The sequence below is a fragment of the Cetorhinus maximus genome, chromosome 21 (assembly GCF_964194155.1).
Source record: "Cetorhinus maximus chromosome 21, sCetMax3.hap1.1, whole genome shotgun sequence".
Taxonomy (NCBI): domain Eukaryota; kingdom Metazoa; phylum Chordata; class Chondrichthyes; order Lamniformes; family Cetorhinidae; genus Cetorhinus; species Cetorhinus maximus.
In genome coordinates, this window is record NC_135899.1 from 41,466,831 (window position 1) to 41,491,455 (window position 24,625).

The 24,625-nt window shown below is 42.7% G+C and overlaps 1 protein-coding gene across 1 annotated transcript in view; it reads left to right on the forward strand.

Annotated features, from left to right (window-relative positions):
* The first annotated feature begins 1,123 nt into the window (after window positions 1-1,123).
* Window positions 1,124-24,625, forward strand: part of LOC144695846 (KH domain-containing, RNA-binding, signal transduction-associated protein 2-like) — a 31,593-nt gene continuing 8,091 nt past the window's right edge. The window contains exons 1-9 of the mRNA XM_078566875.1: window positions 1,124-1,254; window positions 6,350-6,471; window positions 7,917-8,033; window positions 10,244-10,390; window positions 13,814-13,935; window positions 15,165-15,393; window positions 16,301-16,368; window positions 17,161-17,219; window positions 21,294-24,086. Coding sequence (XP_078423001.1) covers window positions 1,128-1,254; window positions 6,350-6,471; window positions 7,917-8,033; window positions 10,244-10,390; window positions 13,814-13,935; window positions 15,165-15,393; window positions 16,301-16,368; window positions 17,161-17,219; window positions 21,294-21,388 — 1,086 coding nt within the window. The 5' untranslated portion in view covers window positions 1,124-1,127 and the 3' untranslated portion in view covers window positions 21,389-24,086. The remainder of the gene's footprint in view (window positions 1,255-6,349; window positions 6,472-7,916; window positions 8,034-10,243; window positions 10,391-13,813; window positions 13,936-15,164; window positions 15,394-16,300; window positions 16,369-17,160; window positions 17,220-21,293; window positions 24,087-24,625) is intronic.

The following is a 24,625-nucleotide window of genomic DNA, read 5'->3' on the forward strand; positions in this document are numbered from 1 at the left end:
TGAGGTTATGCTGGAACTGTATAAAACACTGGTTAGGCCACAGCTGGAGTACTGCGTGCAGTTCTGGAATCCGCATTACAGGAAGGATGTGATTGCACTAGAGAGAGTGCAGAGGGGATTTACCAGGATGTTCGAAACAAAAACAGAATTACCTGGAAAAACACAGCAGGTCTGGCAGCAGATAATTCTGCACCAGGTAATTCTGTTTTTGTTTTGGATTTCCAGCATCTGCAGTAGTTTTTTGTTTTTACCAGGATGTTGCCTGGGCTGGAGAGTTTTAGTTATGAGGAGAGATTGGATAGACTGGGGTTATTTTCCCTGGAGCGGAGGAGATTGAGGGGGGACGGTGATTGAGGTGTATAAAATTATGAGGGGTATAGATAGGGTGGACAGGAAGGAACTTTTCCCCTTGGTGGAGGGATCAATAATCAGGGGGCATAGATTTAAGGTAAGGGGCAGGAGGTTTAGAGGGAATGTGAGGAAAAATTTTTTCACCCAGAGGGTGGTGGGAATCTGTAACTCACTGCCTGAAAGGGTGGTAGAGGCAGAAACCCTCATAACATTTAAGAAGTATTTGGATGTGCACTTGCTCTAACTGTAACTTCCAGTAAATTTCCAGGTGAGGAAAATCTGTCAGCTTCACATCAGCGATGATCCCCCACGGCCTGACCCGGAGCCTGTGAGGAAGGGGGCGGGACTTTAATCCCATTGGGCGCTGGCAATTTGAGTGACACGTTGTATGTAACATCACGAGAGCGGAAACCGTCATGTGATTGACAGGCTGGTCAGCATCAAAAACAAAAAATGCTGGGAAAGCTCAGCAGGTCTGACAGCGTCTGTGGAGAAATAGGCAGAGTTAATTTTTCGACTCCAGATGACTCTCCTTCAGTACCTGTATGAGTGCCAGGGAGAGCTAGATGGGGCGGGGTCTCGATGTGATTGACAGGACAAGCACCCAATCATGTCGAAGGATGCCTGCCCCGAGGAAGTGGGGGAATCGGATGTGGGCTGTTCATCTTAGCTGCCAATCACATGATGATTGGAGTATATATCTGACAGGCATGTGTGTCGTCCAATAGGCGACCAGTGGGCTGTGCCGGAGTTAAAGCGGGCGGCGGTTGGTGCGCATGCTCAGTGTCAGTCGGAGAGGAAGCGGAGCGGCCATGGCGACTGAGAAATACCTGCCCGAGCTGATGGCCGAGAAGGACAGCCTGGACCCGTCCTTTGTCCACGCCAGCCGGCTGCTGGCTGCAGGTGAGGAGCGGATCCGTCTCGGGCTGATTGGCCCGCTGCCGGCGGCTCGGGCTGACCGGCCCGCGGCCTCGCGCGCCCCGGGCTCGAGCTCGAGGGACCGCCATCGAAATCCATCGTGCGGGAGGCTCGAGGCCCGCCAAAGCCCCGCCCCCTCCCCATCCGCCCGGCAGCGCGGTCCAGAACAAAGGAAAGAGCACATGGGCCGGGGGGGGAGGGGAGCGGGGCGGAGAGGAGACTGGGCCCAATCCCCGCTTCCCTTCCCCCCCCCCCCCCCCCGGTTCCCCTCCCCGCGCTTCCCCCCTCCCTCCACCCCCCCCATTGAAAATGGTTTGAGAGATTTTGTCCTTTTTCTCCTGAATGCCCAGTTGTCACGAGGCGTTCTTTTTTAAATATAAGACTTTCTGCAATAAATGTAATTGTATCAAGATGCGTGAAATAGGAGATCTGTTTGGATTTTGTCTGTGGTGTGGCTTGCAGTAAGTTAGAAGATAGTGTGCTTTATATGGAGAGTAGCATTATGCAATGATACGGGGGTGATAGGTTATCAGGGGTTGGCGGGATGCAGATTTGCGGTTACTATCGGGTCCGCTATGATCTTATTAAATGGCGGAGAGTCTTGAGGGGCTGAATGGCCTACTCATGCTTCTTGTTCATATGTTCGTGCACGGTGATGGGCTGACGCTGAAGGGCAACTATGCCGAATTTACCAGCTCCCTTTAAGATGCATTTTCTGTGTCCTGATTCAGTCCAAGTCCTTTTTTTATATCGTATTTGTGTAAGCTTATTGGAGCAGTACCTAGTGAAGACCTTATCCGGACATCAGTAAGGGATAAATCTTGGCCCCAAGTTTTGCTGCTTGTTTGAAATCAATTTCACTGCCTATGCAAGCTTATCAGTAGATCTGGATAGCTTCACTCCATGACTAGTGTTCCTGCAGTGCACAACTTGTTTATCATTCCATGTGCAGGAAGAATTCAGCAGGGTTGTTCTCTGATCCAGCATTCTTGACACATCATGTGGTTCACTGGGGTTCTTGTCTGTTATTGACTGCAAGACTGAAGATTTGTAATACTGGTGCCAATGTCTCGTAACCAGTGCTGTGGTTAGGTATTGTATATTCTGTCTTAGTACATATCGTTGGAATTGCCTTATTAAATTGTCAGCCAATGTTGTTTGTTTCAATGTACAGTATGCTGTTTTCATGCTATTTGAAACAAATTAACACTGGTTGCAGCTTTGCTGGTGACCATACAAAGGTAAATGTGTATTTACATTCCATTGAGCCTACTTCATGATGGTTCACCTTGATGGTTTTTATAATGTTTCTAGAATGTGAAGTTTCTCTGCCAGTGCTTTTATTTAGTTCAGTGTTTGCTTATTGGCTGCTGGGAAAGATTTAGTTGTAGCTTTATAGTGTCAGCCATGCCTCAGTGGGCAGTACTCTCACCACTGAGTCAGAACATTGTGGGTTCAAATCCCATCCCAGGATAACACTCCAGTGCAGCACTGAAGAGTTCTTCACTGATGAAAGCACTGTCTTTAGGAGGGGATGTTAAACTGAGGCCCTGTCTGCCCTTTCAGGTGGATCTAGGAGATTCAGTGAGGCTATTTTGAAGAGCAGGGAAGTTATACCCAGTGTCCTGGCCGATAAATACCCCTCCATCAACATCAGAAAATTCAGGATATCAAGTCATTATCACATTGCTGTTTGTGGGAGCTAGCTGTAAGCAAATTGACTGCTGCGTTTCTTACATTTGCAACAGTGACCACACTTCAAAAGTTATTCATTTGGTTGTGAAGCACTTTGCGATGTCTTGAGGTTGTGAAAGGTGCTAGGGAAACGTACGTCTGTCTTTCTGGTAACTTGGATTGGGGTAAAATGAGTACAGAACAGTTGCTAGGAAAATGTGTTTAAAAAAAGTAACATTTTCTGCACCAGAAACCAGAGTTGACGGATATGTTCTGTGCAGCAGGTATGGGTAACAAACTGAGAAGACTATACATCATACAACTTGATATCTGATTCTGTTGGAAATACTTAAAAGTTGGAATGGGAATTTGTGTGGTGTCCTTTATCTGAAGCAGCGTGCAGTAGTTAAATGCAGTAAGAATGAATAATATACAGTCAGAGCAAGAATTAAGCATTTGCAGTTTATAAAATGCTCAGCGAGTGGTGATCTTGCATGGTATTTTCCTAAGCTTAATGTGAGTTTTTGCCTTCAGGGTTTAAAACATATCTGATCAGAGCTGTAGCATAGATGTAAAAACAGACCACTGGACAAAGGGCATCTTTTTACACAATGGTGAGGTAGAGATCTAGTACAAGTTAAAACCCACTACACACACTGCTGTTTCAGGGCATGTGGGAGCGTCATTAATTTTTAATGTCACATGCAGCCTTGTCGGTGCGATGAATTCATGCCATTCATTGCAGACCTATGTAGAGAGGAATTCACTCCAGTTGAAAGCCAAATTGTAAGCACCCAGCTGACATGGTAATGATTAAACCCATTTTAAAGCTGATCTTTGATTGATCTTACAGCTGTTCCAGTAATCATCTTGTCTGGGGCGGGAAGTATTCTGGTTCATGCACACGACTTGGCCTAAATTTATGCCTTAAACTTTCAATATCAGTGGAGGGTGTGATTACAACTCTAGATAAATCATGTGACTAGCAAGAACAGGATTTTACTGTAACTGAATAGGACGCAGGTTAGTAGAAAAATATCTTGTGAAAAGTCAGGCAACCTTTCTGCGGTATGCTCTGTGCTGGGTCATGTGCAGTGTTTTTCTTTTGCTGTTCCCTGGGGTGTGGGTTCATTTTGTGCTGCTTATTTAAATGTTCTGCCTGTCTCCTCCACTTAATGGTTTAGTGAATACTCTGCTGCAAAAACAAACGTTAGAAGTGCCTTTTGGTAGGAATAACGTGGAGAGGTAATACAAAATAAGGCATACAATTCTAAATGGCGTGCAGGAACAGGGGATAAATGTGCACAAATCATTGAAGGTGGCAGGACAGGTTAAGAGCGCGGTTAATAAAGCAAACATCCTGGTTTTATAAATAGGGGCATAGGGTACAGAAGTTATGGTGGCGAGCCTTTATAAAAGACTGGTTCAGCCTTAACTGGCGTATTCTGTCCAATTTTGGGCACCACGCTTTAGGAATGAGGTGAAGGCATTGGAGAGGGTGCAGAGGATTCACGAGAATGGGGCCAGTGATGAGAGACTTCGCTACGTGGATAGATTGATAAAACTGGAACTGTTCTCTAGAGAAGAGGAGATTTCGGGGAGAAACTGCTCCAGTTGGCAGAAGGGTTGAGAACCCGAGAGTACCAATCAAAGGTAATCGGCAAACGGAGAAATGACGACACGAAGAACCTTTTCATGCAGTGAGGAGTTAGGATCTGGAATGCACTGCCTAAGGGTGTGCTGAAGGCAGATTCACTTGTGGGTTTCAAAAGGGAATTGAATAATTTTCTGAAGAGAGAACACTTGCAGGTTTGGGGGAAATGATAGGGGAGTGGGACTAGTTAAGTAGCTGCTAAAGAACTGGCACGGACGCAGTGGGCCAAATGTCCACCTCCTGTTCTGTAACCATTCGATGATTCTATGAATTGATGTGAAGCCCTGTAATTAATTCACAATGCATTCATCCAAGCAAGTGGGGAGCATTCCATAACACTTCTGACTTGTGCCTTGTAGATGATGGACAGGTTTTGGGGAGTCAGGATGTGAGTTACTTCTGAATTCCCAGCCTCTGACCTGCTCTTGTAGCCACAGTATTTATATGGCTAGTCCAGTTCAGTTTCTGGTCAATGGTAACCCCCAGGATGTTGATAATGGGGGATTCAGTAACGGTAATGCCATTGAATGTCAAAGGGAGAAGGCTAAATTCTCTCTTGTTGGAGATGGTCGTTTTGTGGCGCGAATGTTACTTGCCACTTGTCGGCCCAAGCCTGGATGGCGTCCAGTTCTTGCTGTATTTGGACATGGACTGCTTCAGTATCTGAGGAGTCTTGAATGGTACTGAACATTGTGCAATCATCAGCAAACATCTCTACTTCTGACCTAAGGATGGAGGGAAGGTCATTGATGAAGCAGCTGAAGATGGTTGGGCCAAGGACACTACCATGAGGAACTCCTGTAGTGATGCCCTGGAACTGAGATGACTTACCTCCAACAACCACAACCATCTTCCTTTGTGCTCGGTATGACTCCTAGCAGTGGAGAGTTTTCCCCCTGATTCCCATTGGCTCCAGTTAAGGGCTCCTTGATGTCACACCCAGTCAAATGTTGCCTTGATGTGAAGGGCAGTCACCTCCTGAGTTCAGCTTTTTGTCCATGCTTGGACCAAGGTAATGAGGTCAGGAGCTGAGTGGCCCTGGCTGACCCAAACTGGGTGTCAGTGAGCAGGTTATTGCTGAGTGAGTGCTACTTGATGATAATTAGGAATTGCATAAACAACAACTTCAGTGTTCCACATGGGAAGTATTTTTAAATTCAAATTTATTGGGTTTGGAATTAAATATTAAGAAAGCTCATCAGCACTGCACTAAAGGTTACATTTTCCAGATCTGCACTTGCAGGGCACCCATGATTGTGTTCCCAGGAGGCTACACAGCCCTGGCATGTGATATTCTGCCTGTCGACTTTGGGGTTTGGGACAAGATTGAAAAGGGACTATGGCAGTTAGATCCCATTCTTCTTGGCACTCTTCTCCCTGTCGGGACCCATGATACTGCCAGACTCTGGTTCCTTAGCACTATAAAACACCTTCCTTGTTTTTGTCTCCGACCTGCACCTTCCCAATCCTGATACTGAGACTCCCCTTCTCATTGCTCACAAATTGGTAGAATGCATCAGGTCCGGGGTTTCCTTAAACACAATAAAATGCGTATAAACGTGAAATTAATTAGAAAGTGGAATTTCAGTAGCAGTTCCCATGATCACCCATATTTACTTTTCGATGATGAACTGTGTTCTCACCAGGCAGGAATGTTTTCCCTAACTGAGGATTTACGTGGTCCGTATCATGACAGCTGTACCATGTGCTCTGTAGAGGAGTTCTGAATTATTTTGCATTTTTCATTCCCAGAAATGGAAAAGGTTCAGAAGGGAGAGAAGAAAGAGGAGGAGAAGAGATTCCTTGATGTCCTGACGCAGAAGAACATCAAGCTTTCTGAGCGATGTCTGATACCGATTGCACAGTTCCCAAAGGTAAGGCCTCTGATGCACTGGATGTGTCTTAGTTTAGAGTTTGATCCATGCTTTGCAATTCTGATGCTTTGGGGGCAGGGATTTAGATTTGGTGATGGGGTGAAATTTTTGCTTCTTCGTGTGACTCCATTCATTTATGTTGCTTACTGCAGAGGAAAATGGCGTGCACTGCGACTCCAGTGTTGTGCAGTATGATTGTGTTTCGCATTGTTTTCAGTCCTGCTGACAGAACAGTGCTCTCTTATTGTGGCTGTGGGGGCAGATTCGTGCTTCAGTATACTCTGTGCTGACAGATCTCAACGAGAACATGTGGAGCACAAGAGGGTCATCAGGGTAACTCATGGGAAAGGGTGTGAAATTTCCAAAGCCCCCCATTGATTCCTGCTTAAATTTAACTTGTGTCCTACAGTTTCCAGTGAAGGTCTGATGTGTGCTTCATGTGAATTTTTAATCATTCCTGGGACGTGGGCATCACTAGCTAAGCCAGCATTTATTGCCCATCCCTAATTACCCTAGAGAAGGTGGTAGTGAGCTGCTTTCTTGAACCGCTGTAGTCCATGCAACTGTGGGTACACCCACAGTGCTGTTAAGGAGGGCGTTGCAGGATTTTGACCCAGCGACAGTGAAGGAATGGTAATATATTTCCAAGTCAGGATGGTGAGTGACTTGTAGGGGATTCTCTGGGGAGTGGTGTTCCCATCTATCTGCTGCCCCTATCCTTTTAGATGGTAGTGGTTGTGGGTTTGAAAAGTGCTGTCGAAGAAACCTTGATGAGCTCCTGCAGTGCATCTTGTAGATGGTATACGCTGCTGCTGCGTGTTGGTGATGGAGGGAGTGAAGGTTTGTGGATGGGGTGCCAATCAAGTGGGCTGCTTTGTCCTGGATGGTGTTAAGCTTCTTGAGCGTTGTGCGAGCTGTACTTATCCAGGCAAGTGGAGAGTATTCCATCACACTCCTGGCTTGTGCCTTGTAGATGGCCGACAGGCTGTGAGGAGCCAGGAGGTGAGTTACTCATCGCTGGATTCCTTGCCTCTGACCTGCTCTTGTAGCTACAGTATTTATATGGCTAGTCCCATTCAGTTTCAGGTCAATCGTAACCCCCAGGATGTTGATTGGCGGAGATTCAGTGATGGTAATGCCATTGAACGTCAAGGGACGATGGTTAGATTCTCTCTTGCTGGAGATGGTCATTGCCTGGCACTTGGGTGGCGCAAGTGTTTCTTGCCACTTGTCAGCTGAAGCCTGGATATTGTCCCGGTCTTGCTGCATTTGGACATGTAATAGTTATGTTATGTTCTAAGTTCGGTGGTATGGGAGAAAAGGGACTCACATTAATTTAGTGCCTTTCACGGCCTCTGGATGTCCCAAAATGCTTTACAACCAATACTTTGAAAAGTAATCTTTGTTGTAATGCAGTTCTGCATTAATTTGTAATGCTTTTGCAGTTCAACTTTGTAGGGAAACTGCTTGGACCTAGAGGAAATTCTTTAAAAAGGCTACAGGAAGAAACTGGCACAAAGATGTCCATCCTTGGGAAAGGCTCGATGAGAGATAAGTCCAAGGTACGAAAACTGTGTTGCAAAGGAATGACTTAATGATCAATGTATAATCTCATTGGAATTGCAGATGGGGGTGGAAGGTTGTTTCCCAGCTGAATTCTGATCAGTTGGCCATTTTATTCAAACTTATGAAGTTCATCTCCATGCAATTGGATGTAACCATTCCTATAGAAGGGATAAATATTTTTGCACAAACTTGTCAAATCTTAAGTTCAGATGGTGTGAACTGAATGAGTTGGTGTTAAAATATTGTAGACATGAGAATTAGTGTACTTTATATGTCTCTGCATATGACTCATGACCATTTGCAGAGAGAGAATAGATTTATTAATTTTGCTTCCAATCTCCACCCCTCCATCATCTTCACATGGTCCATCTCTGACACTTCTGTTCCCTTCCTTGACCTCTCTGTCTCAATTTCTGATGATAGACTGTCCACCAATATCCATTACAAGCGTACCGACTCCCACAGCTACCTCGACTACAGCTCCTCACACCCCGCTTCTTGTAAAGACTCCATCCCATTCTCTCAGTTCCTTCGCCTCCGTCGCATCTGTTCTGATGACGCTACCTTCAAAAACAGCTCCTCTGACATGTCCTCCTTCTTCCTTAACCGAGGTTTTCCATCCACGGTCGTTGACAGGGCCCTCAACCGTGTCCGGCCCATATCCCGCAGATCCTCCCTCACGCCTTCTCCTCCTTCCCAGAAACATGTTGGGTCCCCCTTGTCCTCACTTATCACCCCACCAGCCTCCGCATTCAAAGGATCATCCTCCGCCATTTCCGCCAACTCCAGCATGATGCCACCACCAAACACATCTTCCCTTCACCCCCCCGACGGCATTCCGTAGGGATCGTTCCCTCCGGGACACCCTGGTCCACTCCTCCATCACCCCCTACTCCTCAACCCCCACTTATGGCACCTCCCCATGCCCACGCAGAAGATGCAACACCTGCCCCTTCACTTCCTCTCTCCTCACCGTCCAAGGGCCCAAACACTCCTTTCAAGTGAAGCAGCATTTCACTTGCATTTCCCCTAATTTAGTCTACTGCATTCGTTGCTCCCAATGCGGTCTCGTCTACATTGGAGAGACCAAACGCAAACTGGGCGACCGTTTTGCGGAACACCTGCGGTCTGTCCGCAAGAAAGACCCAAACCTCCCTGTCGCTTGCCATTTTAACACTCCACCCTGTTCTCTTGCCCACATGTCTGTCCTTGGCTTGCTGCATTGTTCCAGTGAAGCCCAACGCAAACTGGAGGAACAGCACCTCATCTTCCGACTAGGCACTTTACAGCCTTCCGGGCTGAATATTGAATTCAACAACTTTAGATCTTAAACTCCCCCTCCCCCCATCCTCACCCCGTTTCTTCCCCCCCCCCCCGCTTTTTTTTCAATAATTTATATAGATTCTTCTTTCCCCACCTATTTTTAAATCTAAAACTAAAACCTTGTTAGCCTTTCCACCCCACCCCCACTAGAGCTGTACTTTGAATATCCTGTCTTCCATTCTTAATTAGCACTTTTCTCAGACAAAACACCTCTTTGACCCTTTTGTCTGTGACATCTTTTGATTATCTGCTCATCTCCACAATCACCACACCCTCAATGTCTCTCTCTCCCCCCACCCCACCCCCCCCACCCACCTTAAACCAATTTATATTTCTCCCTTCTTCTAACTATGCTTCAGTTCTGCCGAAGGGCCATGAAGGCTCGAAACGTTAACTGATTTCTTCGCCGATGCTGCCAGACCTGCTGAGTTTTTCCAGGTAATTCTGTTTTTGAATAGATGGTCATGTTTGATCTCCACTTGATGAATTATGATCTGAGAGATGCTGGCTTGCTTTTGTATATGTGAGAAAGGGAGGGGGAAGTCAGCCTGGTTTCGGATTACTGATTATTGCGCATGCCTCTGGTTCAGAAGAGGACAGGATTGAACTTGATTGTGTTTCCTTCCATGAATGAATTGCATAATGAAGAACAGTAATCACTTGCATGTGATGATGAGGTTGGCTGCCATCAGTGGACCTGTACCGTGGCAGAAGAACCCACTTTACAATAGCAGAATCCTTGGTGCATGAAATAATTTAACGTACCATTGTCAAGATCATCACCAAATCATAACAGTTTGGCATCCGATCAGTGCCAGTGCTCGGCATTTGTTGTGTTAATTACAGGTTAAAGCCAAATGTTTTTCCCTTTCCATCCCATTAGGAAGATGAGCTCCGTAAAGGAGGAGAAGCTAAATACGCACACTTGAACAGTGATCTGCATGTTCTTGTTGAAGTCTTCGCACCCCCAACTGAGGCCTATTCACGAATGTACCACGCCATGGAGGAGCTTAAAAAATTCCTTATTCCTGTGAGTCTCAATCTTCTTGATAGTCAGATTCGGGCTCCAGCTTGTTTCCATGCAGCTTCACTCCCTTTCCCCATTGCACTGACTATCCCAAAATGGAGTGAATCAATGAAAGGAAATGGTTGTGCTGTTCAGCTGATTGTAGCACTAAGCTGTAATGTTCAATGAATGAAATGTGGAGTGAGTACTGTGCATTTCTCAATTGCATCTATTTGAGTTTGATTTCCACATATAAGATGGTTTGGTTAGCTGAGAATCCGATGTAGATTTGTCATTGTGCAGATGTATCACACTCGTCTGTGATAGGGAGCCGGTGGGATGGTTTCATTTCGTCACTTAATTACAGTGTTTGTTAAGTACACATTTAATAACTTTTCACACCTCGTTACAAATTCTCATTAACTCAATCCTTACCCAACAGTAATTAAATTTTGCAAATATGTCTTTTGCTCCACTGGGATTAATATGCATCGAAGCAAGACCCCTGATTGAAGGCTTCATTGCAAATCAGGTTTTTGTCATGATTCTTGTTGGTTGGAATGCTTCTGTGGAGAAATATTTTTGAATGTTAGCTTTACATATTAGCATGTTTACTGGTTTTATTTTATCAAGTATGACTCTACTTATGACAGTGAGATGATCCTTTGAAATGGAGCACCTCTCAATGCACCGTGTGCTCTCCTAGCTCTAGGACTGCAGGCTTAAGGCCATGCCTTTGCTGTACACTTTAACCTGAGAAGAAGGACACTGCAACTTCCCACATTAGCTTTCCCTTGCATTGCCAGTTTGTGCACAGTTGTGAACAGTACTGTGATATGATCCATAACCCCATGTGATGGGGACCCAGTCAAGTTTCATTGCAGCAGGAAGGAGGATTTCATCCTATCAGTTGGGTCCAAACTAATTCGATCAAGGTTGTGTAAATGGGTAGTTAAGTTGAAAGTTTAATTAAAAACCTTTGTAAGATTAAGTGTGGTTCTTGCAATTACATTGCTTGTATGATAGATAAGCCCTTTAAACTGGGAGGGTGGTGCTGGTGTGTGTATGTCTTCTCTCCTTTGCTTTCCCCACCGCAGTCTCAAACAGCAACGTGAGCGAGAGACAGAAGCTTGCTTCTGGGAGTAGGGCAGATAGATGTCTGTGCAGGTAATAAGGCTGTGTTTGGGTTATGTCAATGCCCTGCCCACCCATCCCCACCTCAAACATCAACTCCCCACTCCTTTCCTCATTGTGGAAACTTTGAACAGTGTATATCATGTTAATTCTAACAGTGAGCAGCTAGCATAATTCCATGATATGCACTGCTCAAAGTTCCTGCAATGTGGAAAGAAGTGAAGAGTTAATGTCATTGGACTGAGCAGGCCTCATTAGTGGAATATATGCATGTTTTAGCTAGTTGGGTTAAATTTTATTCAGAGACAGGGAGCAGCCCTGTGTTGTGAAGTGGCTGCTCTAATGAGCATCCATGAAAATCCATGTACAGGAAGAACAAGGATGGAGATTTTTTTTAAAATGCATAGCATGAATAATGGATAGCTGTGTAACATACAGTGAGAAAGCAAGATGGGCGTTCTGTACAAATCGTTGCACACCACTGCGCAGCTGGATTTAAGACTCGGCGTGACATCTGCTCTAACCCCCTTCAAAGTTGTGCAAGCTTGTCATCTTGGTTCTTATCATCTTTCATTTAGAAGCTCTTAAAACTATAGCTTGATATTGCCTTAATCACACCTTCTATCCCTGAAGATCCTCAAAACTTTCTTTAATCAAACTTTGTCTTCAGACAGTCCTTAATTGGGCTGCTGTATGTTCTACAAGTTAATCCATACTGACTTATTCTCCTGGGCTACCTATTATGGTGTTTGCTGTTTATTAATTTGACAACGTTGCTGTACCAAATGACCACTAATTCTGATGTACATTGCATGTGCTATTGTGTTGGGGAGGTGTGATGTCAAGGTAAATATTGCAACATAATTGCATTTGGTTTACTGCTGACGCAGTTATTTTACTAGCTGAAGTGGGAACTTTATCCTGAAGTATCTTAATGCTGGAATGGCAACAGGGTAATCAGTAATTTTGTTTGTAAAGCTACTTTTCAGCCAATTCATTTTGAATAAGCATGGTCAAATGAGTAAGATCATAGTGTCTCTTGCACTGAAATGCTAATGTCCTGGAATGAAGTGTAGGTTGAATAAGGCTATAATCCAAAAGGGGACTTAAAGCAAGGCTTTACACTTGTAGTTGTCATGGTTACAGACTAATCAGTGAATGTTGAGTTTGGTGATAGACCAGCTGCTTGATTGTGTTAGAATTAAGCATGATACGCACTGTTCACAGTTCCTGCAACTGATTCTTGAAACCAACCACATGGTCTGCATCAATTATTTGGCCTGAGGCTCCCAGCATTCTGAAGCTGATGGGGATTTAGTTTCTCTGCATTGTGGTGCAAGCTTTAAAATGGAGGCATATGTTCACACAGTTGTTGATGATTTTGCCAATTTTAAATGTTCTGACTAAGAATATAGAAATAGGAGCAGTTGGCCCTTTGAGCATGCTGCACTGAAATCATGGATGTTCATCTACATTGGCTATACCTTTCTGCACTATCGCCATAACCCCATAATTTCCTTAGTTTGTAAAAATCTACCAATCTCTAGTGTAACGTAATCAGTGACTGAGCATCCACTGATCTCGAGTATAGAATTCCAAAAGTTCACAACCCTTTGAGTGAAGACATTTCTCCTCGTCTCAGTCCTAAATGGCTGACCCTGTGTTCTAGATTCCCCAGCTAGGGGAGACATTTCCCCCACCATCTACTCTTGTCAAGCCGCTCAAGAATTTTGTTTCAATTAGATCACCCCTCATTCTTCTAAACTCTAGGGAACATAAGCCTAGTCTACTCAATCCCTCCTTGTCCATCATTCCAGGAATGAACCTAGTGAGCCTTCGTACACTTGCTCAAAGACAATTATATCCTTAAGTGAGCAGACCAAAATTGCCCACAGTGCTCCAGGTACTTTTTCTTTCACTTTTGTACTCCAATCCCTTTGTAAATAAAGGTTAATCTACCTTTTGATTTCCTAATTGATTGCAGTACCTGCATAGTAACTATCTGTGTCAGGAGGAGACCAATATGAACCGATGTTACCAACAGCCTTGAAAACTAACGTTATTAACTAAAACTTGTAGGATCATTGAGGCTTGCCTCTGGGAGAAAGTACACTGACCAATAGATTAGCTGCTGTAATGTAGGCAGGAGAAAAAAGAAAATACAGCGCTGGGTTGGTTACTGAGAGGTCTGATAAAGAAGGGACCGGCACAGGATTAGGAATTGTATCATGCAAGCTGTGGTGTTGAAAGGCTGTTGTAACAATTATATTTTTCTGTATTTAGTTTATAATTATTTATATAATCATTTTACAGGACTACAATGATGAAATAAGGCAGGAGCAATTAACTGAGCTGGCATACTTGAATGGTGGGCAAGAAGCATCTCGTGGGAGAGGTGTACGTGGCCGTGGAGCTCCACCTGTACCACTTGCAAGGTAAAGGTTCCAAAATGGTTGGGTTGAAAAAGGAGTCACTGCTCAGCACCTGAAATGCAGATCTGCAACCCAGTAGGGCTCACTGATAAGGTGCAAGAATCATTGCTCCCCCCCCCCCCCCCCCCCCCTCAAATACTCCCAGCCATTCCCTAGTGTAGACATGCTGAAATAAACTGTACCATTTCAATATCTGGCCCACTTTAAATCAGCTAACCTAGCACAAAGAGGGGATCAAACTTGGGATCATCTTGGTTTGTTTTGCTTAGTGCCAAACTAAAAGCTTCAGTCACTGCACACTCAAATTCTGTTTCATTTTGCACCCTCAGAAACCTTCATAAAGGCTCTTCAATCTACATTTTTTTTGCTTCCTTCCTGCATATCCACACGGAATTTGGCAGAAAATAAATTACAGCTAGATAATCAGATTTTCCCCTTTTGAATATCCTTCCCTGCAGTATATTACGTTGTATTGTCTGTGGGGCAGCTTTGTTGATAATGAATGGACGTGGTATCCCAGAGTTAGAACTTTGGGAGCCAGAGAGACCCAATCAGTGTCTTTTCAATTCCGGTTTCCAAGGATATTGAACTGCTTTTGGTGTGGTCAGTCTTGCTACGAATAATTGAAAGTCAACTCCTCAAAGAGCTTAAATGGAATCTGTGCTTTTATTGGCGCAGTGTTATACTGCATCATTAAATCTTAATTTGCATCTAGACACTTAAATATCTCCAGGAATATTTCCCATTGTTACAGAGATATAAATTTCATGAATGCTTCCAGACATTGCATTTTGTCTGTCACTCTTTGTCCTCATGAGTGTGAGCCAGCCTAGTCTTCATCTGGGTCTGCATGTTAAAATTTCACTTTTACATGTGAGTACTTCTGAACAGTTAAAGCCTGACTTGACTCTCTACAAGCCTAATATAAGCAGCATAAGTCGTGTCACTAATTGTACCACAATATTGAGTGTGCACAAAAATGATTTGTGCAGAGAGCCGTCACTTTAAAGAGGGTGCGTGTTAACCTGTATCTGGTAAAGTAGATGTCATTCACTTGCAGGCAATAGCATTCTAATGGATTTTTTTCTAAGTCCTAACAGCTGATTTCTTGGGTTCTGCTGATGAAAGCTTTGAAACATCTGTGTTTAACTGGACTTGTGGTAAAAGGTTTGCTTTGCACATTGAGAAACCCAACTGGCAAGTCAATGGAAGTGTAATATCTTCCTTTTTAGGGGTCGTGGTGCTGCGCCACCACCACCTTCCCCTCAGTATGGACCACGAGGTGCAATGACACGTGGAGCAGCTGTGAGAGGAGCACCTGGAGGACGCAGGGAAGTGGCAAGTGGACGTGGTGCCACCCCAGCGCAAAGGGGTGCCCCAGCACCTCGTGCTCGGGGCGCACCTGCAGCATACAGACAGGCACTGCACCCTCCACCTGCTCAGGAGAGCTACGATGAATATGTAAGAGCATAAATATATCAATTTTATTGTTTGGGACTGGGACACATTTCTTGTGTAGTTGTAGGCTTAGGGGGCATTTGGGGCCTATCTGTAGCCCTTCCAGATACTCAAAAGATGGAGATAAAAGTGGTCCTGGAAAATCTCAGTCCAATATAACTCTTCTTCGGAACTGCGGAACCTGGTAAATTGGAGATACAGCCTGTGACATTAAAGTTTAATAATAGTTAAATTCAATGGGATAAATCATTCCGCATTGCATTGGATTGGGAGTCTAAATAGTGCTTAAAGTGGAAGCTGTAATTCTATTGAAGGGACTGAACTCTCCCATGCCTGTAATGTCAGATTTGAAGTAAAACCAGCAGCCTAGTTATACTGGTGTTGCTGCTCATCTGACACAAATGATTCAATCATAGCAAACAGTATTTAAAGGTATTTATACAGGTGGGAAATCTAGAGCCAGTGTATTAAAAAGAATATTTGGTATTGGAAATCAATGCCATATTCCATGGTTTTTGTAGCATTCTGATAAATGGCCAGTGCAGAATTAGCTAGTTTGCATACAGGCAGGTGCTTTGGTTGTTTCTGGCCCTGAGTAAAATATATTTGAGATGAATATTTATAGTTAATTCAGGCTTTGGGTACTATGTAGTTTGAAATAATTATGCTGGAGTCTCACTTCCCTTGTGTAATATCGAATATCTCTACACAGTAGCAGTGCAGCTCTTTAATTATGAAAGAACCTGCTTTGATTTGGAGTTTCTGACGCAAGTTATTTTTCATTCTGGGAGGGGAGTGAAGACTCTGCTCTTGAAAATAAATTAGTCTTGTAAAATCAGTAATGATGAATGTTATGAATATGTGGTATGCCAGTGGGAGTTAACTGAGCATTTGTATTTAAACATTGCAGGGCTATGATGATGGATACGCAGAGCAAAATTATGACAGTTACGAAAACTATTATGACCAATCCCAGGGGTAAGTAGAGTAGGGGATTTTTGCAGAAGGTAATGATCGTCAGTGGAAATGTGTTTTTTTATAAATTCCTGATTCAACCCATGACTGCACTCGCACTCATTAAAAAGGAATTACATTGGTTGGTACTTCAGTCTTGAAGGCGCTAATTTGTAGAATGGGGCCTTTCTCTTATTGTAATTTATAACTTGTCAACAGGGACCTGTTGGTCTGTAATGTAGACTGATTACCACACAAGTGAGTGTGGGGTTCATGTGATTTCACTGGACAGTGATACAGACTGTCCTAAGAATGGGACCCCAGTAGGCAAATATCTCTTCAATCCCTACCCCCCAAGTTTGTCTATTCAAATGTTTGCTTTTGTTCTCCTGAGAGGTTGCTACATTGTTCTTGAGTCAGGACCTCGCTTTGGAAGGAAGAAGGCGTTGCTGCTGTTGGAGCTGTAGTCCAAAGTGCTACAGATCCACAGTACGGTTAGCATAAAATTATAGATGTAAGTGGTACTCATTGCATTTGTAGAACAGAGTTGAGGAATGCATCGCAGTGGGATTTAGGTTATGATTGGGATTAGATGTGCATTTTTGTGGTCTGCACTATTTGCAGAATTCTGATATTCCAGTCATTGTGGGGGAAAAAGCTATTTAAACATAAGTCATAGATTTTGTAATGGCATATTGCCCAATTTAATGTGGAACTAAGAAAGCAAATGAGTTGCTTAAAAAAACCTGTGTGCTCAGCAAAGATTTAAGCACCTCACCCTGTGACATCTTTTTTTAATATTTCTTATTGCTGCAGTGACGCTGAATATTTTGATTATGGACATGGAGAAGTGCAAGAAACTTATGAGGATTATGGTGAGTGAATGGGAGTTATCCCTTTGGAACTGGTCCAATGCTGCATTGATGATATGCATTTGAAAGTGAGAGTCATAATTGATTTTTCTACCACATTGTTGTAAACAAGCTGTGAGATTGGCAGGCAACTGAAGTGAATTAGTACTTTATTGAAAGAGTTTGCATGTGATTCACTTTGGTTTTATTACAAGTTGTACCAAGTGTAGCTACTGTCTCTTCAGTGGCGGCTGACTCTCAATTCGAGAATGATGTCTACTCAGGGATGCAAGTTTCTGCCATGTGTCTTCATGTGACTGAACAGGCCGATTCTTGACCCACTGATCTTTGGGCACATGGGGCAGGAAGACCCACAAGGTAGTGGGATCTGGAGTGCAGGATTTGCTTCCTTTTCTTTCATCTCAGCTGTCGCTCTGCCTTATCATTTAGACACAGGTTCAAAGTGTGATGCAGTTTGATGAACAAGTTGTTGTAATTTTGAACAATTGATAGCAAACTCCTCCCAGGCATTAATGTCAATGCTACTGCACTTCAAGGAGAGTTTGCGTGTCTTGGAAGTGTTTTCTTTGTCCTCCCTGTTGAAAAAACAGGATCTGGCGGGGAGACAGTTTTGGCCATCTGGACCCAGTGTCCAGTCCATCATAGTTGATTTTGGATTTTTGCCTGAATGCTTGTGGACTGGCTTCAAGAAGCGTTTGCTTGGATGTTCTCCTATTGAATCTGGAAGATGGAGTAGAAGCATTGCTGGTAGAATTTCTCCAGTGCCCTTACGTGTCACTGATACGCAGTCCAGGTCTCACTGCAGTACAGGAGTGTGGTGATGACAATTGCTGTGTACACTAGGACTTGTGTTGACTTGAGGTCTGTTGTCAAACAAACACTGGTGTAGTTTGTGGAAGGCTGAGCTGGCGCAGTTGATCCGATGTTGGATCTTCTTGTCAGTGGTGGTCTTTCAAGAGAGATGTGGGAAGTGCTCAACATGTTCCAGAGTCTCTCCTTCAACGTGTATGGAAGGTGGAATATTTGGCTGGCCAAGTGGGGGTTGATATGAAGAGTGTTGCCAAAACAGAAAAGGACAGGCTGAGGTTCTTGTATGCAGAATAAATGCAGCGAATTGAACTCATTACCAAATGATCATTCCACTCCCAGATAGGTGTTGCTTTCAGTCATTAAGCATAAAAAAAGAATGGCATGCATGAATGTGTAGTGCTTTTCAAGATCACTGGATGTCTTAAAGCATTTTTCAGCCAATTAAGTACTTTTGAAGTATAGTTCCTATTGTAGTAGGGCAACCAATATGCACTCAGCAAACTCCCAAAGCAGCAATGCGATAGTCACTAGATAATCTCTCTTTTTATGATAATTGAGGGATAAATATTGGACATGACATTGGGGTGTCTTTCCCCCAGAGTATTTCAAATTACTCTTTGAAATAATGCCGTGGGATCTTATATATCCATCTGAGCAGGCAGGTGGGGCCTCTGTTTAACGCCTCATCCAAAAGACGGCACCTCCAACAGTGCATTGCTCCCTCAGTACTACGCTGGAGTGTCTGCCTTGTTTTTTTTCTCTTTTCAAGCGCTGGAGAGGGTCTTGAACCTGGAACTTTGTGGTTCAGACTCTAGGGTGCTTCCAGCTGAGCCACAGCTGAGACGAGGTATGATGTGCAAGTTATTGAATGCTCAGTTTATCTTGATGTTTTCTTGCTGTGGTTGGCTCATCATTGCAGCTCTCATCTTTGCCTGTTGAGATGTGAGCATGTTTAAAAACTAAGTTTCCCAGCTCAAAACCACCGGGTCACCTAAAATAAAATGGTGGTGGACTGATGATATAATGTCCTCCAGAGCTGTTGCAAGAGCTGTTGCATCGGAATAAGAGTAGGCCATTCATCTAGTTCTGCCATTAATGTACAACATGGCTGATCTGTAACCTGACTCCTTTAACCCAAGAAGGGTCTTTTTAATCTTTGCCCTAAAATTTTAGTGACTGGACATCCAAATGTGTGGGGGCTTGGTACAGTAAAGTACCGTCGTTCGTGAAAGTTTTGTTCCCGCGAAACCTTGCAAACAGTGAAATTGTGAGCAACAAACATACTTTACGATGGGAGTCAATTAGGTAGGTTCCAGACTTTGTAAATTTGACGTGTAAAGGATCAAAGGCTACGCTGTTAATAAATTTAAAGAGAAATTTACTTAAACAAGAACAATGTAATGTTTGTCGCACTTACTGTACTCGTGAGTGGTGGACTGTGATCAGGAATTAAATCATAGCAACAAGGAACGCCCATGTGCAAATGACAGATGACACACGTGCAGTGCATACTTACTACTGCAGGAAATACGTCACGGACACCTGTTTTTTTAACTTCATTTAGGCATTTTTTTCTTTCAGTGTTTTCTAAAGTTAGTGTCTATTCTATGTTTAAAACTGCAGATAATTGAACATTTGGGCCCACAATGGACGATGTGGTGTGCAAAGACTTTTGCAGCAAATTTGCGAAAGAGGAAGTTGCGGATAGTGGGGCTTTACCGTACCTCCCTGAATCATCTAGTTGCTGTGTGTGGATTCATTTCTTTTCCGTACACAGATATGCTGCTTCTCCCCTATTTGTGTTGTGCTTGCACGTTTGGGCATGAGCCTCTGTGCCTGTCCTCTGCTGTCCTGAGATTTTGGTTATTACAGGACTGCTGATTGGATTTTCTGCGGGATGTGTCCACAGTTGTGATTGGGAGCTGGTATTCGTGTGATATCATTGTTTAAATTGCACTGGTATTTAGAAATACAGTGTGTTTACTTGTGATTGTATGTTGCCAGATGCCGGTCCTAACTGTGACCATGTCTAGCTGGATTGGAAATCCAGTGAATTTATGGGAATGTATTTCTCTTAAGTTCAGTGGTTCTGCATAGCAAGTGAGTGAATGATGTGGTCGAAGTGCAGCTAATTGTCTGAATTTTTGCTCGCTAGTGAGAGCATATACTGCTGTGTAGTGTGGGGAGCCTCACTCAGATGGTTTCATCTTCTCTGGGAAGGTTGGAATTCAGAATCTATCATGCCATGCTGCAGTTAAGTATAAATGGACAAGTTTAGCTACAATCAAATTAATTTCAGCAAAGGGTATTGTGTGGGTTATCTTTAGCTAATGAACTGAAATTGCCAGTTCTGTCCAGTAACAAGTTTTTACTCCAGTCAATCTTAAACCTGAAGTGGGCTAATTCTACAGCAGGTTATTGTAATCTTTGTGTTTCCTGAAGCTGTTTGAAGCCGTGACCAGCATAAGCCCCAAAATGGGGGAATGCATTTATGATTGCACTTTAATTTTGATGGTCTAAAACCTGGATTAAGCAATGATACTGACCTGTGAAGACCTGAGATGTCGACTGCCTTAGATCCTGTGGCTAATTCTCCTCACTCCCTCTCCCCATGTGGACACAGATTATGTGCAACTGTGCTGCGTATTTTCATTGAACACTTACTGCACATGTGAATACCCGTATATGCATGGTGAGATCACACACACACACACACTGCAAACATGCAACTGGCCCATTTAAATACCTATCTCTTTCTGCAACAAGGAGGACCAGAAAGCATCAGGTTTGATTTCCCAGTGTAATGTACCATTCTTGGGACCCTGTAAGGACTAGTAGTTAAATTTGTGTTGATTTTGTTTCCTTTCCTTCCACGATGTAGGATGTGTGTGTGTTTGTGAGTTGATAGCTTTCCCAGAGCAGTACGTGTCCAATCTGTATCCCAGCAGGGTTGCTGAGGCATTTTTCTTGCCCATTTTGTACTTGTTTCAGGTTAAAAGATAATCACACTCCAATGCTCATCAACCTGATTACAGGATTACTGAGTTGCTGGTGGTTGGGGATCAGGAAAGAGTTTTTACAATCTGTGGTGTTAAACTCACTTTGTTAGGATACAGCAAGAGTATAATTTTTTTTGCCTGTACATTTATTATGTGATTGCTCTTCAAGTCAGGCACTAGTAGAGGTGTATGTATTGTAGCATATAGAGCTTGCTCTTTAGGCACTGGTTTGTATGTAATGCAAATCTGTTTATCTTCTGTGTTGCAGGGCAAGAGGATTGGAATGCAGGACGAGCAAGCCTGAAGGCACCAGCAAGGCCACTCAAGGGAATGTACAGAGACCATCCCTATGGGAGATACTAAGTCTGGCCTCTGACCATGTGTGCATCCTTATAAATTGCTTCAATCTTCTGTGGTCACCATCTTGTTATCAACTGTGAGACAAGTAATAGTCCATTTGTTTTCTACTCTGGACATTTATTGGGCAGACTGGTTTATGTACATGTTTAGATAACTAAAACTCATGGTAGTGCAACTCTGGCATGATATGTTTCAATAAATTAGAGGGCAGCAAGTTCCAGCTAAACCCATATGATTAGAATGCTTTGTTTTTGTTTTTATACTGTTGACGCATCTGTCAATTTACATGTACGTGTAAAGGTGGCTTTTATTTGCCATTTGAATTTCATTCTGCTATGTAGGTATTTTTAGACTTGTTTACCATGACTTATTTCTGTTAATTACGTACAATGTTTAAATGATCTTCAAAGTTGCAGAATCCCATTGGATTTACATGAGCTGCATTTTAAACCTGTCAAATTGGATCCTCACATTCCATTCGCCCTCTGCTTCATTACAAAATTGATTTTTTATTCAAGATGGTTTGCTAATCATTTTGCTGCTACCTACATGTCTTTAGTTTTTGGGGCCCAGTATAAATCCAGTGTTTTTAACTCAATTGGACAATATTTCATTGTCACTTGGAGCACTTCCAAACCAGAGAAGTAAATGTTTAGGATTTTATAAAAGGATGTTGTGTACATTTGATTTTGATTTTTTTTTTAAGGACCTCTTTGAGGTTGACTTTTTTTAAGAGTCCCCACATGCAATGATTTTAGCTCTGACAGTGAAAGCTGATTTGTCACCATTGCAAATGATTTTTTAAAATCTTGCTAATAATTTGCAAAAAAACACAAGCCGCAATGGTATATGTTTGTTCAGTACAAAGACCAACTGATGGTGTTCTCCCAATGGGCTGGTGAATTATGGAAAATACATAAATGTGCACTCCATAGCTTTGGCCTTCTCCCAGTTGTGCAGTGCTCTTGACAGGCAGCTTCATTTGCACAGATCGTCTGACTCTTGCTTGCTGCTCTTAGCCACTGTACCCCATACGTTTCTTCGCGCTTACTTTCATTAAATTCAGATTGAAGACTGAAAAGCTTCAGTCACCTTGTTTTCAGTCCTGCCATAGGACCCCTTTTGGTTCTGATATTCTTACAGAAGCTGCAGCATCAGTGACTGTGTTTAGGCTGATCTGTGGGGGTGAATTTATTTTCCCCTCTGGTAGTTTCACTTGGGGTTCACCTTGACCTAGAGTCGTATGCCTGTTCTCACAAGATGTACTGAGTTTGTGTGATATAAACAATGAATTATGAGTAAGGCCTTGCCACCATTGCATTTACTCAGCGGGTGGATGGTTTGTGATATCAACAGCCACAGGTGCCAACATGTTTGCCTCGGGATCCTTGTGATGTGACAGTGATGGGGCTCTAGCAACTTTGGCTTTTTCCCTCCCGTTTTATAATTGGGGGTGGTGTTTGAGGACAGCTTAGCGAGGACGAGTTAACTTGGAGTAACTGGGAGAATGTCTTCAGTTGTGTCTCAGCTGCCATTTGCAGTAAGGGCGTTGTGGGTTCACATATGTGGGTAGTTGGGATCCTGATATTCAAATATTGGCAAATTCTCTTGCTTTTAAGATTTGGAATTTGAGCAGGGTAAATATAGTCCACCAGAGTCGGAAATAATTGTTGAAATTAAGGAGGTTTATTTCTTCATTTCATTCTCCCCTCCCCATCTCTTCATGGTTTTCTTTTAGCCTTTTGTGCTTCTGGCAATTTTCGAGAGGGTCTGTTTGCTGATGTAAAAAGGGACACTGCAGCTAAAATGAGTTCATGTATGTAGTTGGAAATTTATAACCACAATTGTCTGTTGTCCTTGAAATCTGTGCCTGGACATAAATATGCATTGCACTCCTTGTGTGAGCTGGCCTAAATAGGTAGCTAAACATTTGTCAAACACGTTTGCAGCAGTTTGTCAATAAAGTTCAATTCTTTTGTATAGAACTAAACTGAATTCCCTTTTTTCCTTAGAAATATAAAACTCTTTTTCTGCGGTACAATAAACATTCTCACTATATAAACTTTAAAGACCTCTGTTCTAATTATTTCATTTTACCAAAAAAAACTAGCTTGGTTAAAGTCCTTGGGATGAGTTGAAAGTTAAAAGCAAATCTGTTAAACCTGTTGCATGGATTTTGGTAAATCTTGGTTAATATGTACAGAAATGGTGAAATAAACAAACACAGACGGTTTCATCTTGCTAAAATAAATATAACGGACTTGTTTATGCCAGCATGTTATCTGTGAGCAAAACGTAAAGAAGATAGAGGTAAGACCACTGCTTCACCATAAAACTGTTAAAAGACAAAATATTCCTTGTAGATTCTATATTGTGACTAACACCATTAAATCATACGTCTGACACTACCCCATATGGGGCCCAACCAGAGGAGTCTTGAGCACTGCAGTGCAACAGTTAACAACAAAAACCAAAAAAAACCACACAAGGTTAACGAATACAAAACGTTAATGTCTTTCTATACTGAATTTTAAAATGTATTTGCAATTTTCAGTGTTAATGTGACTAAGTCTCGGCAATCCCAGTCAGTTTACAGGGCTCAATGTCTTTATGATGAAATGAAAGATGATGGCTGATTTTTTTAAAGGAATATATCGCAGGACGGATGACTAAACCTTAACCACCTCGCAAAATGCACAAGGTAACAGTAATGCTAAATCTGTAATTTTAAGGCACTGATGTGTATATACAGCCTTTCTTGGTAACTATTATAGTTATAAATGGTTAAAAATGTAAACTTCCAAACATTAAAATAGGAAAACAGGCAAATAAATTTCTAATTAGTGTTAACTAGTGATAAACTTGTTCTGTTTTAACCCTGTCTTGATTAAAGAGTCTAAATTTGCCCATCATAATATGAATGTAATGCAACTCTTGCTAAACGCTGAATGCTTTAAATTTAAACTTGAAACAAAGCACACAAAAATAGATCAGTCCAGGTAAAGCTTTAAAAGGAAATTGGTTTCGTCCTCAAGCACTAATAAAATGTATTTTAGATTTTGCCTATTTAAGACTAATTTATTTTTACTGTATCTATTTTTCAAACTTTAATTCTGAAGTTTGTTTCAATTTATATAAAAGCTTGAGTTGCATGCTGCCCTTGTGTGTAATATAAGTCTAATTTGCATGGAAGTACTTGAACTGCTTTTACCACCCTAATGCACTTAGTTCCAAATTGTT